Source organism: Neolamprologus multifasciatus, chromosome 3 (assembly GCF_963576455.1).
Source record: "Neolamprologus multifasciatus chromosome 3, fNeoMul1.2, whole genome shotgun sequence".
Taxonomy (NCBI): domain Eukaryota; kingdom Metazoa; phylum Chordata; class Actinopteri; order Cichliformes; family Cichlidae; genus Neolamprologus; species Neolamprologus multifasciatus.
The window spans coordinates 47,592,677-47,610,155 of record NC_140441.1 but is presented as its reverse complement, the minus strand read 5'-3'; the positions used below and the strand labels follow the sequence as shown (position 1 = coordinate 47,610,155).

At 45.7% G+C, this 17,479-nt stretch overlaps 1 protein-coding gene and 1 long non-coding RNA gene across 2 annotated transcripts in view; one reads left to right on the top strand and one right to left on the bottom strand.

Annotated features, from left to right (window-relative positions):
• The first annotated feature begins 2,062 nt into the window (after nucleotides 1-2,062).
• Nucleotides 2,063-17,479, top strand: part of LOC146523730 (focadhesin-like) — a 29,064-nt gene continuing 13,647 nt past the window's right edge. The window contains 20 exon segments of the mRNA XM_085154040.1: nucleotides 2,063-2,140; nucleotides 3,384-3,458; nucleotides 3,890-4,044; nucleotides 5,623-5,715; nucleotides 7,883-7,984; nucleotides 8,106-8,331; nucleotides 8,514-8,720; nucleotides 9,171-9,258; nucleotides 9,425-9,618; nucleotides 10,879-11,139; nucleotides 11,546-11,650; nucleotides 12,148-12,249; nucleotides 12,346-12,473; nucleotides 13,559-13,685; nucleotides 13,800-13,934; nucleotides 14,868-14,918; nucleotides 15,050-15,133; nucleotides 15,356-15,494; nucleotides 16,801-16,989; nucleotides 17,337-17,452. Of these exon segments, the coding sequence (XP_085010166.1) occupies nucleotides 2,084-2,140; nucleotides 3,384-3,458; nucleotides 3,890-4,044; nucleotides 5,623-5,715; nucleotides 7,883-7,984; nucleotides 8,106-8,331; nucleotides 8,514-8,720; nucleotides 9,171-9,258; nucleotides 9,425-9,618; nucleotides 10,879-11,139; nucleotides 11,546-11,650; nucleotides 12,148-12,249; nucleotides 12,346-12,473; nucleotides 13,559-13,685; nucleotides 13,800-13,934; nucleotides 14,868-14,918; nucleotides 15,050-15,133; nucleotides 15,356-15,494; nucleotides 16,801-16,989; nucleotides 17,337-17,452 (2,634 nt within the window). The 5' untranslated portion in view covers nucleotides 2,063-2,083.
• Nucleotides 8,128-9,246, bottom strand: LOC146523731 (uncharacterized). Its single transcript, XR_014873107.1, has 2 exons — nucleotides 9,132-9,246; nucleotides 8,128-9,086 (listed from the first exon to the last, which is right to left on the bottom strand). It is a non-coding gene; the product is annotated as an uncharacterized LOC146523731 (long non-coding RNA).

The following is a 17,479-nucleotide window of genomic DNA, read 5'->3' as shown; positions in this document are numbered from 1 at the left end:
AGTGCCTTCAGCTGTCTCTCAGTGGCCCATCTCCTGTGGACCAGCTCCCAGCTTGGATTCATGAGACTCCCCATTTAGTGTTTGTGTTTTTTCTCTAAAGCTTATTGTTAGAACTGGATCAGGTGTCTCTGAGCGTATCCCAGTAACACTGCAGTAGGAGGGCTGCTGGGAGACTTCATCATCTATCACCATGTGTTCTCTTTGAAAGCTACATATTTGTTATATAAGATAACGTAATCAGGCACTGTTAGCATCTCTGTTTGAACACTTATTAATAGATATACATGACAACACACTGCCACAGTACTAAAATAGTTTAGCAAAGTGCATTTAGAAACAACAATGTACACGTCATGTAAGTTCATATAAAGTAGAGCAACATCACCTCCTTACATCATTTTATTCCCTGTTCACAACCACAGTTTAAATCATGATTCAAGTACAGATTTGAAGCTTTAACAAAAGTATTGTTTTCATTTCTCAGAAATATTTTAATGCTCTCACTACATTTATTGGACACATTCATTTTAAATATAAAGATTGTTTTTAATACCTTGATGAAAATCCTTTGCAGATGATGCCTCAGGTCTAAAACTCTTAAAGAACCACAGCTTTTCCTAATTCTGTATTCCCAGTATTCCCAGTGTGCCTCCATAGTGTCATGGTAACACGTTTGCTCAGGAAGTGACAAAGTCACTGGTTAAAGGCAAATAAGAAGCTTTAAAAAATAAAAGCTGCCACATGAAACAAATGGAGCTTCCTGCTGTGGTGACCCCAGAGTGACTAAAGCATTTCTATAAACTAACACAAGAATAAACGAGAACATATCAAAATGAAGAGTAACTGCCATAAATCTCATGTACTTACACAGAAAAGTCAAAGCTCTGCCCATCAAAGCCCCGACTGTGATGACCTCAGGGCTCCACCACAGCACAGGCTGCCACTGTGCCGCTGAGTGCGCTCCCAAAAAGCCGCGGCCCGTCAGGCCCGTCGGGCTCGTGCAGTCTGAGTGTTGCACAGCAAAGCCTCCGTGGTGTCATTTCTAAAGCATCGTGCTCATGCATTGTTCTGGCTTGTATTGCTAGTGCAGACCTAGCATTACAGCACAGCCTGTATTGTTTGCTGTATAGGCAACATCCTGTGGAAACCGCTGGCACTGTTTGGTTTCAGACTTTCAAACCATTCACAGCCATGAAACAGGACTGAGCTTATTTTCAGCATCATCTAAAATATAATGAAGGCTTTCTTTATGCTGGTGAAATGTCTTCTTCATGTTGGTGACACGTTTTAAAGTGTTCAGATTTAAAGTGCAGTGACGCGCGTGTGTGTGTGTGTGTGTGTGTGTGTGTGTGTGTGTGTGTGTGTGTGCACTGTCACGCTGCTCTGACTGGTCAGTAACTCTGTTCTACATATTGTAGTAAATAAGCTGTTGATAAGATGAACAGGTGCTGACTTACCTGTTCCTGTTTTTGGGAGCCAGTAAACAGGCTGCTGGTAGCAGGTGGACAGTACAGCCTGGCTTATCGTTATGGTAACAGCAGGTGGGTGGGACTGGGTGTGTTTGGGGAGGGGGTTGGGTTACTGTGTTAGTATATTAATAGTATTCAAAAGCAATATGTGTTTACTGAGGCTGCTCATCCCCTCATTGTTTAATATATGTAATAAATAATTGTTATTATTATCAATATTATTATCAGGTTAGTGAAATTCATTCAGTCCAACTCTATTTCTATTTCACAAATTTCTATTTGTGCAAAATAATCAGTTTGCATAACATCAAGAAGCATAAATTCATATTAAAATATGTAAGAAAACCTAAAGTGTTGTTTAGTTAGTGGGTGGATGGCTGAAGGGTAATCTTGGTTTCCTTTGTTTGGGACAAACATTTGGGAATGTTTGTTTGAGAGGAAGAATAAACTGTTTGGATCAGTCAGGGGTTCGATGTCACGTCCCTGAGCTAAAGTCTGATTTCCCTGATATGTGATCATCTGTAGTTTAACAGGAGAGCTGTCTTTACTTTGATCAAACCTCCTCCTCTTGTTCTAATGGAGATTCTGGATGTTCACAGGTATGATCCAGTGACATGATGGAGAGTTTAAAGACGCGGCTCGAGTTCCCCAGCCCTGTCATACAAGCCCAGGTAAGAGGCGGACTCTGCTCTGTGACTCCTCCCATCCAAATGATACCAATGATCCTTCCCTTGTCTGATTCCACAGGTACGAGTGATTTGTTAATGATAGAGGTCAACTAAGTAGCAGCTCACACAGGCAGAAAATCTCTACCATTAACAGGAATTCAGCAATACTCATAAAAAAGTCTCCTGATAAGACAGAGTAAAGAGTAACGTAACTATTTGATAGAGTAACATGACTGTAAGGTGCACTGATACATGTGTGCAGCTGTTGGAGGATTTTAAAGAGACATGAGGTGAGTTTACAGTGTAAAAAGATCCAAGACACAGAGTTACTTTGTATGTTTGTTGGCAACCACGAGGGTTTCTGAGTCACTCACACTCGTGTGTTTAATATGTTTATGTAGAGGAGAGGCAGGTTTTACTGAACACACACAGACTCAGGTCCCTGTAGGCACATTCATTCATTCATTCACTCATCCATTCATTCATTCATTCACTCATTCATTCATTCATTCATTCACTTATTCATTCATTCATTCATTCATTCATTCATTCATTCATCCATCCATTCATTCATTCATTCATTCACTCATTCATTCATCCATCCATTCATTCATTCATTCATTCACTCATTCATTGATTCACTCATTCATTCATTCACTCATTCATTCATTCATTCATTCATTCACTTATTCATTCACTCATTCATTCACTTATTCATTCACTCATTCATTCATTCACTCATTCATTCATTCATTCACTCATTCATTCATCCATTCATTCATTCATTCACTCATTCATTCATCCATTCATTCATTCATTCACTCATTCATTCACTTATTCATTCATTCATTCATTCATTCACTCATTCATTCATCCATTCATTCATTCACTCATTCATTCATTCATCCATCCATTCATTCATTCATTCACTTATTCATTCACTCATTCATTCATTCATTCATTCACTCATTCGTTCATCCATCCATTCATTCATTCACTCATTCATTCATCCATTCATTCACTCATTCATTCACTCATTCACTCATTCATTCATCCATTCATTCACTCATTCATTCATCCATTCATTCACTCATTCATTCATTCATTCATCCATTCACTCATTCATTCACTCATTCATTCATTCATTCACTCATTCATTCATTCATTCACTCTGTAGTGTTGGTTTCTCTTCCTCTCATTGTTATTGTGAATAATGGTACAGAAGTGTGATTTTCTTGTGTTGTAGACGGTGAGAAGTCTTGTTGCAGCTGTCTTAAAGGAAAAAGGGTCAAATGGGCAAATCACCTGGTCCTGTGCTCAGGTGAGTTCCTGTAAGAGTCACATATGATCATTTCTTTAGTTACATGAAGTATAAAAGAGCAGGAACATCTGCTTCATGTGGTCCTGTGTTTTATCCTCAGTGACTTTGACACATCTGCTGTGAGGCTGACACCTCTGATCTCACAGTGTCAGCTTTGTTTTTATACACAGATATAAAATATGGATATGCACTGATAAACGATCATAGTTATAATATTTCTGACTGTCTGAGTCCAAATTGAATCAAACCTTGTGAGTTGGGATTGAATCAGTGCTGAGCCCGAGTGGCTGCACTGAGTGGGACAGATTGCATTCTCACGTGCACCTCTGTCTTTGTCCGTTTTCATTCAGGGCTTCAGTGCATGTGTGGAAATGGCACAGATCGTTTTGTTAAACTTCTGAAACACTGACTGCATCACTGTTGTTGTTCAGGGCCCAGCACTGGAAGCTTTGTGGCAGCAGTGCTGCAGTGACTGTGCTGTGGTGTGTTCAGCGTGCTGTGACACCTTGGTGTTATTGGTGGACCAGGGCCATGCAGACCTGGACTACATCCTCAATGGTGTCCTCAACCTCCTGCCTTCTGCAAGGTATGCAACGCGCAGTTATTGGACGCCACGATCCTGCCTCAGAAAGCTCAGCTCAGCTGTTTGTCAATGAGTCTGACAGAGGCTCTGTAACCTGCATCCATGCAGCGTTACAGCCGCTGCACAAAGGCACAACATGAAAGATAGACCTCAGCAGGACGAGGTTGTGTATCAGCAGGACAAAGAAGGCTCTCTTTAGCATGAGAATGCTAACACTGTGAACTGAGAAGAGGTATGAAGAAGGCCGTGTATGTCCACTGTTACTGGCCATCGTCACCTACAAATTCAGTCTTTAAATCCCTTTAAAGGCCCACTCACACCTCGCCTCAGGTGACCTCAAAGGTCACATGATGGGTCGCAGAAAGGTCTCATAGTGGTTCAACCCTTAACCCTTGGTGTTGACAATGACCTACGCTTTTGTTTATACTCATGTGATGACGCACATGACAAATAGCTCGATGACCATCTCCAAGGAGGGCAACGCCCTGTAGGGTTTAAATATGTGAGTCTCTCCACCTTGTATAAGAAGTGAAACATCTTTAAAACTTAATCAAGTCCAGTCGCCTTCTTTTCCAGCTACCAGTGTGTAACATGGAGTCAATGCTTCCAGTGCAGGAACCCGACTGACAGTCTACAAACTGAGTTAGACACATGGAGGTCATAGCTTAGTCCAGCGGTCCCCAACCCCTCTGGCCTCAGACCGGTACCGGGCCGTGAGAGTTGAGGCTCAGGTGTGAAATGTATAGTTTTCAGGGTTTTTATCATGTTACATCCCCACATAAAATCTAGGCGCAGAGGGTGGGGGACAGTAACAGGGTTGAAATGAAAAGAACACCAGGCAGAGGTAGTTAACACAAAATATATCTTTATTATAATCAATTAATTCAATAATCATATAAATAGTAACAACAAAAAGAGACAGCACCGCTGCTTTAATGGTAAATCAGACAGGTCAACCCAAAGAGATGGCGACCACTTCAACAAAGAAAACAACTATAAGGCTCCAACAGAAAAAGACAGCAACGCTGCTATTACCAATAACCAGGCAGGCCAAACAAAATAATGGAGGCCGCCGTCACTTAAGCAAAACCACTGCTCAGTTAAGAGCTACTCACAAAGAGCCAGGTTTTCAGCATCATTTTGTTGTCGTTTTTATCATTAACTCGGTTTTCCTTGGTCTTTTCATGTTATGAATAAATCTTCTTTTTTGGTACTGGTTTTATTTTGTTGTATTCATCCGCAACACCTTAAAGGCCGGTCCGTGAAAATATTGTCGGGCATAAACCGGTCTGTGGCGCAAAAAAGGTTGGGGACTGCTGGCTTAGTCTGTGCTGAGGATAAATCCACGATGTCATTGCTCTCCATCAGGGCTCATGTGAAGTAAAGAAAATAGCTTTGAAAGTTCAAACTGGAAACATGAAAATGTTAAAGGTCACTGTTCCACAGTTCAGAGCTGGATGCTCTCTAATCTGGACGCTAACCTAGTTGTGCAGCATAATGTAACTATTTGAAAACATTTGAAGCAATGAAAACGCTCACACTGTTAGTTTTTTCAGTTATTCTGACTCTGATGTCCAACAGACACACTCAAGGGTTGATAAAAGTCATTCGGCGATTGTTGGAGATGCAGGCTGACCAGAGCGATGGACACTTCACCTGTCCGTATTCTATCAGGTAAGTATCTCATGTCTAATATCTAGAGATGTTCAAACATATTGTCTTGTGTAATCTATCAAGCGACATATAGCTTGTAGCTTACTGCTAGTCCAAAGAAGCAGCATTGGTCCACCACCCACTTGAAGTGCCGTAGGGGTCCGGTGCTCTGTCTGGTGGCAGTCAAAGGCCCTGGTGCTTCAGTCCCAGCTATAAACTGGCTCTTGGAGCATGAGAATCCCAAACTGGTGCATGAGGTTGAAAAATACTGACTACATGTAAAGAGTGAGAGGTGGCAGACAGGGAATGGGTACGTTTGCATCTCCCTGATTTGATGGCAGCATTTAGAAGTTTTCCCTGGTGGACAAGACGGTTGCTTCCCTGTGCTGTCATGTTGGGAACAGGTGCCGATAGTCATTTGTTCACATGTGACTAACAGTTGTTTAGAGTAATTTTTAGAGTTGCTGGGTGAGGTGGGTACCCCATCTAGCAACTCCATAGTCCTGCTGGGAGACTTTAATGTGGTGGTGGCAATCCCTGAACCAGAAGATAGACATTGGAGGTTCAGGAGCAGCAGGTTGAAGCGTCCTGTTAGGCTTGGCTATCTTCTGGCAGATATCGACAGGATGAGTGTAACTCTTGCAGTAGCTGAAGCAAAAACTCAGCTGTACGAGGAGCTTGGTGAGGCAATGGAGCAAGACTTTTTGAGCTTGGTCCGTTTTGCCATCACTGTCGGATCTATTCCTGGTGGGTGTTGTTATCGATGCTGTTTTGAGTAATTCTGCAGCTGCGTGGGAAACATTGGGAATGAGAATCAGCACCTCCAAGTCTGAGGCTGTGGTTCAAAGCTGAAAACAGTGGAGCACCCACTCCAGGTCAAGGACGAGCTGGCGCCCAAGTTGGAGGCGTTTAAGTATCTGTGGGTGTTGTTCACGAGTGAGGACAGAGTGACAGACGGTGCTGTGGCTGCAGTGATGGGGCCGCTGTAAGAACGAACAGGGTTTTAACATTAAAAGTGATGTTTGGTCACAATATAGTGAGCTCTCCTCTTTTTAGTGTATAAAATCTGTCCTGTGGATGATTGCAGACTTCACCTCAAAGGCAAAGACACTCGTGAACATCCGTATAAAAATCAGCGGTGCAACAGAAAGATCTCCTCTGTCCAAATTGTCTGCCAGTGCTCTGAAACACCAACAGACTTTGAGTCACAATAAATAGAAGAAACTCCTGATTGTTTGCTTCCTTTGTGCTGGAACGTGGGGAGTGCTCTGATAGGCTGACGAGTTGGCGTGTATTGAAACTCAGGTCTGGAAATGGCGTGCTGAAGGGTGACACATGTGGTCAAACAGGTTCCGTCATGTGAAGACTGGAAACACGGAGGAGTAGACGTGTGGCCCACAGTGCAGGCTGTCACAGGCACAGACGTGAGCTTCCTTCCTGCACTTGGAAAATGATTGAACAGGCTCACAGCACTTCATTCAAAGGCTGATCTATAATGGTATCAGTGGATGCATTAGTGTGTGTGCAACTGCTAACGTTTTGTCTCTCACACTCGACTCTGGTTAGAGGTACGTGTGAGTACACCATATTTTAAGCATGTTTTCATCCTCATAGGTGGCAGCTACGTGACATTTTGCCTTTAGATTGTCACTGTGGGAGTGGGTGTATAAATCCAGTTTGTGTGGAAACAGTATGGATGTTGGAGGACTATTTATATGACTACATTCTGCAAAAGTGACGATGTGTAGCCAACAGTAAAGGATCGATGCTTTAAAATAACACTGTCAATAGTTTTTAGTGTTGACAGTTTGCACTTGTTCTTTGGAGAACTTGTAATTCAGTTTTATTCAAACAGCAACAAATCACAACAACAGTCGCCTCAAGGTGCTTTATATTGTACAGTATATCCTATAATAACACAGAGAAAAACCCAACAATCATATGACCCCCTATGAGCAGCACTTTGGCGACAGTGGGAAGGAAAAACTCCCTTTTAACAGGAAGAAACCTCTGGCAGGCTCGGAGGGGCGGCGCCATCTGCTGTGATTGGTTGGGGTGAGAGAAGGAAGGCAACAGGTCTTGTGTGGATTGAGGCCTTCTTAGTTTGTCTTCGTTGTAATAGACTGACTCAGTGGTTTGTTGGACCATAACTTGAATCAGAGCTGGGACACTGACCCGTCCATTGCAGGAGCAGCCCTCACCCGTACGTCACAGCCCTGGAGAACAGAGTGGACTGCTGGCCGGCTCTGCTGTTCGAGATCGATGACTTTATCCAGAAAGCTGTTGACAGGTAAGTCTTACTGGTTCCTATCGTAGCTGTTATGTTGTACACTACTTTGAAGACAACTGGACATTATGAGATGATCTATTCTCAGAGATTCTTATGACTCCAGTGTGTGTGTACGTTACAGAGATAAAGAGGCTTATATCACCATGCTGGCCCCCTTCCTTCGGTACCTATACTGCCAACCTCACAGGCAACCCGAGCACGCGCTCCTTCGACAGAGTCTTCTTAGGGTGATGCTGCCCATTCAGGGAGGATCCAGGTCCGCCCCCCAGAACAAGGAGCAGGAAACGCTGTCCCCAGTGTCTGACAGGCTGCTGCTCTGTCTTTGTCAGCTGGTTCCACACATGCAGGTAACACACTGAAGTTATGTTAGGTAACTGTACAAAGACACGTCAACATGTTTCCACTCTGTATGTTACACCATCGTTCATTTAAATGTGTCTCTCTTATTTGCATACGCTCAGATTGACAGGAAGTAGCTAATACAGAGAGCAGGATGGAGCTATGTCAGCCTCTCCTCTCTGTCCTGCAGGTGGACAGCGTGGAGGCAGTCCTGGAGCTGTGTGCGTTTGTGGGCGCTCTGCTCCAAGATCTAACTGGGACCTCTGGAGACCAGTGGAAACCAGAGAAAGCGGCGCTGGCTCTGCAGCTGCTGTGTGCGTGTCGGCGATGCCTCGAGTTCAACGGAGACTGCAGACCAATAATCGGCTTAATGCAGCAGCTTGTTCCAGCCTGTCAGGTGATCGCTGTTTGTAGACAATCAGACACCAGCAAAGATAAAGAAGCCGCGCTGCTGTGCTGGTTAACGTGAGCTAAATATGGAAGTAAACAAAAGTGATGGTTTTTGTTTTACATGTGCAAATATCTCTGCTCCAAACCTGAGCCTGGACTCACAGCAGTGGGTTATTTGGCATTAATGCTTATCAGCTTCTTCACTCACTGCAGCGAGCTGACATGGACATGCACACATGTGAATATCTGACACTCAAAGACACTTTGTAGAAATTTTATCCTTTTCAAGGAAGCAACATTGTTTTTGCCTTGTTACTACTACCAGGGAAAACACACCTGAGGTTTAATGTGTGAGCCCTCGGGCCTCTGTGGCCTGGGGCACCATGCAGTACCTCTGGTCATCATCACCGTATCACACATGTATTGACCTGTTGGCATCGCTGTTTGTTTTCTGTAGGAGTTGCTGTTGGATGAGCTGATGATGGGCGTGGCCTTGCTCTTGTTGGAAGCCCCTTCAGATCAGCTGACCAGCCTTCTCAGACTTGGTAAAGTGATTATTTTGGACAAAGCTCTGCTGGCTTTAGCTTCCTTTAAGAGACTTTGAAGCAGTGAAAGAATTAGTGGGAACAAAACTAGGTTGTGTGTGCAGGTCATGGTTGGAACCTCACAGAGCTTTGTGTCCTACATGAGATATTCTTTCTCTCAACACAGCACTGAGTTTGGTCCCTGAACAAGCGGAGGCGTCGCCCTGGTTGAGTCCGGTCCTGATTCTCCCCGTGTTGCAGCTCCTGTCCTGCTTGGGTCTCACTGAGCCGCTGTCTGACCAGAACACACACAGCACCAACCACAGGCTGGCTCACAGCCTGCTGCACAGAGTTAGCAGGCCCGCAGATAAACCCCAGCAGGTAGCCCAGCAGGTAGCCTAGCAGGTAACAGAGCAGTTAGCCCAGCAGGTAACCCAGCAGGTAACCCAGCAGGTAGTCCAGCAGGTAACCCAGCAGGTAACCCAACAGGTAGCCCAACAGGTAGCCTAGCAGGTAGCCTAGCAGGTAACCCAGCAGGTAGCCCAGCAGTTAGCCTAGCAGGTAACCCAACAGGTTGCCTAGCAGGTAGCCTAGCAGGTAGCCCAACAGGTAGCCTAGCAGGTAGCCCAGTAGTTAGCCCAACAGGTAGCCTAGCAGGTAGCCTAGCAGGTAGCCCAGCAGTTAGCCCAACAGGTAGCCCAAAAGGTAGCCTAGCAGGTAGTCTAGCAGGTAGCCTAGCAGGTAGCCCAGCAGTTAGCCTAGCAGGTAGCCTAGCAGGTAGCCCAGCAGGTAGCCCAACAGGTAGCCTAGCAGGTAGCCCAGCAGTTAGCCTAGCAGGTAGCCCAGAAGGTAGCCTAGCAGGTAGCCTAGCAGGTAGCCCAGCAGTTAGCCCAACAGGTAGCCCAGCAGTTAGCCTAGCAGGTAGCCTAGCAGGTAGCCCAGCAGTTAGCCTAGCAGGTAGCCTAGCAGGTAGCCCAGCAGTTAGCCTAGCAGGTAGCCCAGCAGTTAGCCTAGCAGGTAGCCTAGCAGGTAACCCAACAGGTAGCCCAACAGGTAGCCTAGCAGGTAGCCCAATAGGTAACCCAACAGGTAGCCTAGCAGGTAGCCTAGCAGGTAGCTCAGCAGGTAACCCAGCAGGTAACCCAACAAGTAGCCTAGCAGGTAGTCCAGCAGGTAACCCAACAGGTAGCCTAGCAGGTAGCCTAGCAGGTAGCCTAGCAGGTAGTCCAGCAGGTTACCCAGCAGGTTACCCAGCAGGTAACCCAGCAGGTAGTCCAGCAGGTAGCCCAACAGGTAGCCCCAGGCCTGTTTCTCACATTCAGTTTTTGGAGTCTTTCTTTGAGGTGTAGCCATGTAATTCAAACACTGTTACAATAGTGCAGGTAGCTGTTAGGTGGTGAGTGGACAGAGCATTAGAGCACAGACGACATCCATCCAAAAATACTGTTTCCCTCTCAGTGTCATAGCAACAGGGCTGTCTTTACTGCCTCTTCTTCAGGGTCAGCATCCAGTCTCTGGAGTGTTGTTCCTCTGGGATGCTTTGCTTGATCCTTAAATTACACTTCATTAACATTCATGGTGCATCTGTAGCTTTGCTCTTTGTTCTTTATCATTTGTTTCTCATGAATCTGTCTCCCTCAGCCGGCCCCATCACTGCCTCTGTCTCTGAGTTCCTGGTATAGTGAGCTCAGCGTGTCTTTGTCGGTACTGCGCAAAGTGGCCAACAATCCAGCAGCAGCGACCGATTGGCTGTTGGCGGTCAGCTCCGCCCTGTCGTCCAGCCAGCGCCTGTCCTCCTCTCTTGTCCTGATTGTGACTTATCTCATCATCATGGGTCAGGAAAACATCTGCCAGCTGGCTTTGAAAGCAAGCCAGGCTGTCGCTGCTGCCGACCCCTGCCAGGTAGATAACCCACACAACTGGTTCTCTTAAATCTGACCTGAATATAAAGTAATGCATGTTGTTCCCTCTGACATGTAGATATGTTGTATGTAAGGCAGCTAGCTCGTGTTTGTCTTTCTAAGAGCAGTAAACACATGTTGATAACCTGGTGTTTTGGCACCAACACATGACTTTGAAATGGTTCAGATCAGCAGGAAGATAAAAGCTGTCACTGCTGTGTGATTGCTGCTAATCTGCTGCCGTATAAAGGGAGAGGTTAGGGAGTGCTCTAAGGGGACAGACTTCCCTCTGGACTTGTGTTGGAGTCACTAGCTGCAGATGAAGTGTGAAGTTTACCTCTCATTGTTTCATTGTACCCCTAATGTTTGGTTGGTGTGTTTGCTGATGTGGGCGTTTCCCTCTGCAGGTCCCGCCCCTCGTGCTGCTTCTTTTGTTCAAACTGACCAAAGAAAAGAGTCCCGTCCTGGCTCACGCTGTTCTCACAAGCCTGCCAAACCTCGGCACTCATAAGGTACGCAGCACGACTAAGAAGAACCTGTACTGACTGTGAGCGTCTGGAGACGGGGCTGGAACATCAGCAGCACCTTTCTACTTCATCTGAGCGCTCACAGTGTGTTTTAGTCCATCATACACACAGATGAGCTTTAATCTGTAGGGTCATCCAGGTCATGTAGTCTGAGGAGCTTTTCTTCATCCAGGAGGCTTCTAGAGTTTAAAAACCAGTGACCCGCGTGTCCCAAATACCCGCATGTGAGCACAATCCACCAATAACAGTGAATAACTGAGATGAACACGGACAGTGTTTCTTGTACCCAGTTTGTAGCAGCTGGGATTGGACCACAGCAGCCTCTGTGTGGGATAGATGCAGTGCTCTGTAGTATAAAGCACTCTGTCAGTGACCTGGACTCTCCAAACCAGCAGTCATCGTCTAACATCTGCCTTCTTCAGCTGTAACCGTGTGTTTCTCTTGTAAACTTGGCTCTGATCATATGTGCTGTAATATTCCAGCTTTGCTTCCCTATCGTGCTGCACAGTCTGCACATGCTGGCCGGCTCCCCCAAGCTGAGAGCAGTGGGACTGCGCCTCATGACCGCTCTGTGGAAGAAGCAGGTTTGCAATAATAACGCATTACTATAAATGTCATATTCATGTGTTCAAAGCTTCTGTTTGTCTTTGATTGTGTGCTGCTTTGGTCATGTCTGTAAGGACCGGGTCTACCCAGAGCTGCAGCGTCTAATGAGCCAGCAGGACAGCAGGGTGGTGCTGGGGAGGGACGCCCAGTGGGAGCAGATCCTGGCCAGGGCCGCCTGTGTCAGGGACATCTGCAGAGAGAGGTGGGTCCTCCCATACTTACAGAAACAGTGGGCACTTCCTACATTCACTGGTTCATTCATTCAGTGGACTTTGCATGCACAGTGCAGACAGTGTGAGCTTCCAACACCAGGACTCTTCATCTTCCCTTCTGATGAGTAATAATCACTGACTGGACTCTTCATAGATGTTTCTGCTCAACAAGCTGATAAAAGTTCAGAAAAATCTTTGTTTTTTCAGTCACATCAACTTTGCTTGTTAAGATAAATGAATGCACTTTGTAGCTTTGCAGTGAATGAAGCCTCAGCTCGACGCTCCACTGAGTCCCTGTTTCTCCAAAAATCAGCAGGAGTCCAGTTTTAAATCTTTCAGAGCAGCTACACGTGACTGAATCCAGAAGGATCAAAGTCTTACAAAGTTCAGTTCAAACAGAGAGACTGAGAGGCAGCTAACTTCCTGTCTCTGCCAGACTATCAAAATAAAAGCATACATTTGAAGCAAAAGAAATCAAACTATTATTATGTCAGTCTGTAAGCATTGCTTCCCATATAATACAACTCTAAGCAAGTGAGCCATAACTTCATAGTTTTAACCTTCAACCCAAAAACTATGTTGATCATATAAACTCCACAAACTGCATCCAGGCTCCTGCACACGTCCTTTACATGTTAGCTGTTAGCTAATGCTTGTCAGTGTTTGTGAACTGGCCTTTATGTGTGTTGATGAAATCAAACGATGATTTTATTTGATTATTTCCTTTGTTCTAACCAGCTGGTGCACACTGCTCATCGTCCCGGGGCCTGTTACACCTGCTAACATGTACATGCAGCTTTGTTAGCATTAGTGAAAACCTGGGAAACCCTCTGGATGGATGCTACAGCACAAATTTAGCAAATCATTGAGCTGTTTCTTGTTTTCACAAATGCTTACGTTTGTTTTTATTGTAAAACATTTGCAGCCAGAAGAGTTTGCAATGATAAGAAGCTGTGTTTGGCATTTACTTACTTACACGTGTCCTGGCACTTTTAATGCTTTTTAATAAAAATGGTAACAAAATGAGAAGAAACACATTTTCCACTTTGTCCACGCTGATGTGTGTGTTAACCAGGCCTTACCAGCATGCAGGGGACATGGTGGCTGCCATTTCACTCACTTTAAAACAGTGCAACAGACCAGACCTGGCAACCCCGGCTGCTCTCGTCCTGCAGGGACTACAGGAGCTGTGTCGAGCAGAGGTACCTCGTCTGTCTCCATTTGTCTCTTTAAATTCAGGAATCATCTTTTTTCTGCATCATAACTTTTGAATCTTTTCCAAAGTTCTGGTCTTAAAAGAAATGTTTCTTTCTCAGGTGGTGGATATTATCTCAGCATGGAGAACTGTTTGGCCTGAGCTCAGCTGTCACTCACAGCCAGAGGTGGTTCAAGCCATCGCTGAGCTTTTGGCTCTGGTGCCTCAGCTCACAGTTAAATCAGAGCAGTACGAGGTGCGTCGTAACGGTCATGTTCCTCTGTGTTGAGGAGCTAACAGAGTGACACAGGAACTCCACCAGGTTCTGTTTTTCTCTGTGGTTCTGTCTGTAAACAGGACTCTCACCAGCTGTTTGTATCACCTCACTGTAGAGTCACATCTCTACATCACTGTGTTTGGGAGCTAAAGTTAGCACATCAATGTAAAGTTGTGTAGAAGCACAAAGTACAGACGTGTGAGGGTCCAGTCCTCAGAGTCCTGCTCTGCTCGGACTTCACAGTAACTAATAAATGGATCAGCGAGTGTGAGCCTCTTTTTAAAAACAGACGTTTTGGTAATTTGTTGCTCTGGAGGATTCAACACAGCAGCAGAGGCCGTCCCAGCAGATGAATCCTAGACCATGCAGTGCTGCTTGTTGGAAAGCTCTCCTCCTCTCTAACAATGATATGGCAGTACAGCTTAGGTTTGCAAAGTGGCATCTAAACAAACACAAGACCAAAGGCCAAAACCAAACATGGCGTATTAGCACAGGACGCCTGATAGGGATGCTTTTGGGTTGCAGCCACAGGACCTGTGCAGCACCTTGCAGTCACTGAGTCAGACACAAACTTCTCTGCTGTGTGAACTGAAGCTTAGAGAAAATCGCTTCATGCAAAATGCCAAAGATCCAGAGCACAGCAGCAACTTTCATATACATGAAAGCTAATTCTGGGTTTCATTAAGAGCGGCGTCCACCTTCACTGTGTTTGAAGGAAATGTCGTGCAGATCGTGCTTTAGGTCAGTGCAGCGATTTGGCTGAAAGAAAGTCTGCAGAAAACATAAGAAAAGGTTGGAAAACTCTGTTGATTCTAGTGTGTGTGTGTGTGTGTGTGTGTGTGTGTGTGTGTGTGTGTGTGTGTGTGTGTGTGTTAAATGTGCATTAAAATGACTTCTTATTTTTGTCATTAGAAATTAAAAGAAGAGGTGGTCAGCATTCTCTGGACTTATGCTCTGAGCGAGGTCTGTATATACTGTATCCACACACAGCTGACATGATGACTCCTACATGCACAAATATGCTGTGATGTCACATAAGTTTCATCCTCTTGTAGGAAACAGAAACATGTGTCTGCACCTTTGTGTTGTAACAGGATCCAGAGGTGGCCAGCTGTGGCTACAGGGCTTTGGCAGCCTTTCCTGAAACAGATCACACCATCAACCACCTTCCTGAGGCAGTTAAGAGTCCTGCTCCACTCTCATAACAACATCAGAACAGTTTCTAACATATTAGCCAGATCATTTTGCAATGTTTCTTTATTAATTGTCCTCAGACGTTAGTCAGGTGTAACTATGAGGCACTAGTTAATGAGGAAGCTGATGTTTCAGTTATTTTAGCGTGTTCAGAAACGTCCCTATACGCCGCCGTGTGTCAGCTCTCTCTCCTCTTTGATTGGAAGGCCCGACCACCTGCAAAGCTCCCTGAAAACGAAGAAGATGAACAGAGTAAAGAAAAGGAGGAAGATGAGAAGGATCTCTCCGTCCCAGGCTCATCTTATGTGAAGCTGATGACTCTCACCACCTCGTCTGTTCTTCCAGGTAAACTGGAGCAGCCAACAAACCAACAGGTCGTATCCTGTCGTCCCGACAGAATAAACTGCTTCTAGAGATCCATCCAGGATCTACTCTCGAGACAATGAGTCTGGGACAACAGCGGGACCCGACATAATCCACGTCTACTGTTTAAGAAGCGTTCAGTGATCAGCGGTCTGTAGATATGGGGAATGCTAAAGGCACGAACACAGGACTGAACCGTCCTGGCCATCAAACCACGGCCCGATAACTCGCCTCTCCACGACACAGGAGCTACTGAAGCTGTGGAGGCACATGAGCCAGTACATGAGCAAAACTCTGAAAAGCATTAGAAACAACACAAAAGCTCAGCTGCTGGTTCGTAGGGCTGCTATCGTGTCATTCTGACAGTACAAGAGCACTTAAGACTAGGCAGACCAACCTGACTCTGTGCCCCATTCATGCACACTGACCTGCTTGTTACTGTGCTTCAGTGCACTGATAACATTCATCAGGAACTGTGGGAGACAGTACTGGAGTGTGCAGTGTCCCAGCTTCTGTCTGCAAAGGCTTCAATCCCCAAAGCCAGCTCATCACTAAGAGGTGATGTCATCAAATGTCATCCTGTAGATGACATCAAGCTGTATGGGAGGAGTCAGTGAGATCCACCTGGTGAGGCCAGCAGGATGAAGATCAGTCAGAGCCAAATCCGTGCAGATGCTGAAACAGATGCTGAGAAGCCCGATGAATGGTAGAAAGATCCAGATGCTTAGAGGTGAGCTGTGGTAGGAGGGAGTCTACCACGGCTGCAGACTGTGCAAAGGTGCTACGGACATTTTCCACCACGTAGTAGCAGGATGTAAGATGCAAGCTGGGATAGCATAAACTCAAAGCACAACCAGGAAGCTGTAGTGTATAGAAACACCCGCGCCACATGTGGACTAGAAGCCCCGTCGAGCCGGTAGTAGGAGTAAGGGTCGGGGGTGCTTCAACTTCCAGAGTAGCAGCGACTGGAGAACAAGAACAAAGTGGTCTTAGTGGCAGTAGGAGCGTTAGAGGCTGTAACCCTGAAAGCAGCTTCCAGGAGAGTGCAGTCCTGGGACCGCTAAGATACTTTAGGAACACATGTACGCTGCATGATGTTACAACATTTTTGTTCAGCACAACTGTTCATAACCATCAACATCAGCTGTTTGAGCTGTTTGAGCTGCACAGAAACAGACATCAGGTGTTTGGTGTGTTTCCTGCTGGAGAGATCGTGGATCTGTCACATCTGCGTGTGATACTGAGTAATGCTGATGATGCATTGATGGTGTTTCTTTTATGTTTCCAGCCTTCGAGCTCTTCTTGACGTCACTGGTGAGGCAGGAGATGAGTCAGATGCCGCGGGGAATCTACTTCTCAGCCCTGAGGGGGGGTAACCTCCGCTCAGACCAGGGTAAAACGGTGGCAGGGATCCCGTCGTTCATGCTCAAGACCTACGAGAAAAACAAGCAGCCTGGGCTGAAGCCAGGACTGGCAGGTGACCCAGTGACACCTCTCATTTAGTTGGTGTCAGTGATATCGACTGTGTGGTGTCGTTGAACGTCACTATGAACATGTTGCTGCTTTGCCTTTAAACTCTGTAAAATCTGTCAGTCAGCATATCAAAGTTGTGTTTCTTAAATTGGTGAGGAAGAGAGAATATGTGGAGCTACAGGAAGGGACGTCTTTCTGAGGAGAGGTTTGGAAGATGAAGATATTCTGCAGATTTAATCTGTTTGGTTCTCATAAAGCCAGGACATGGTGGAGATTTCAAACAGTGTGTCTGTACCAACACGTCACTGTTGGAAGCACCATTATAACTCAGCCTCTCTGTCTGTGGTGCAGCTGGGCTGCTTCTGTCGTACAGTCTGTCTGTGCAGAGCGATCGTGCTGGGAGACCCATCAGCCGCTTCCTCGTCAGCCGCAGTTACCAGCAGACGCTGACAGCCCTCGTTCATGAAGTACGTGTTGTCTTCTTCCATTGCTTT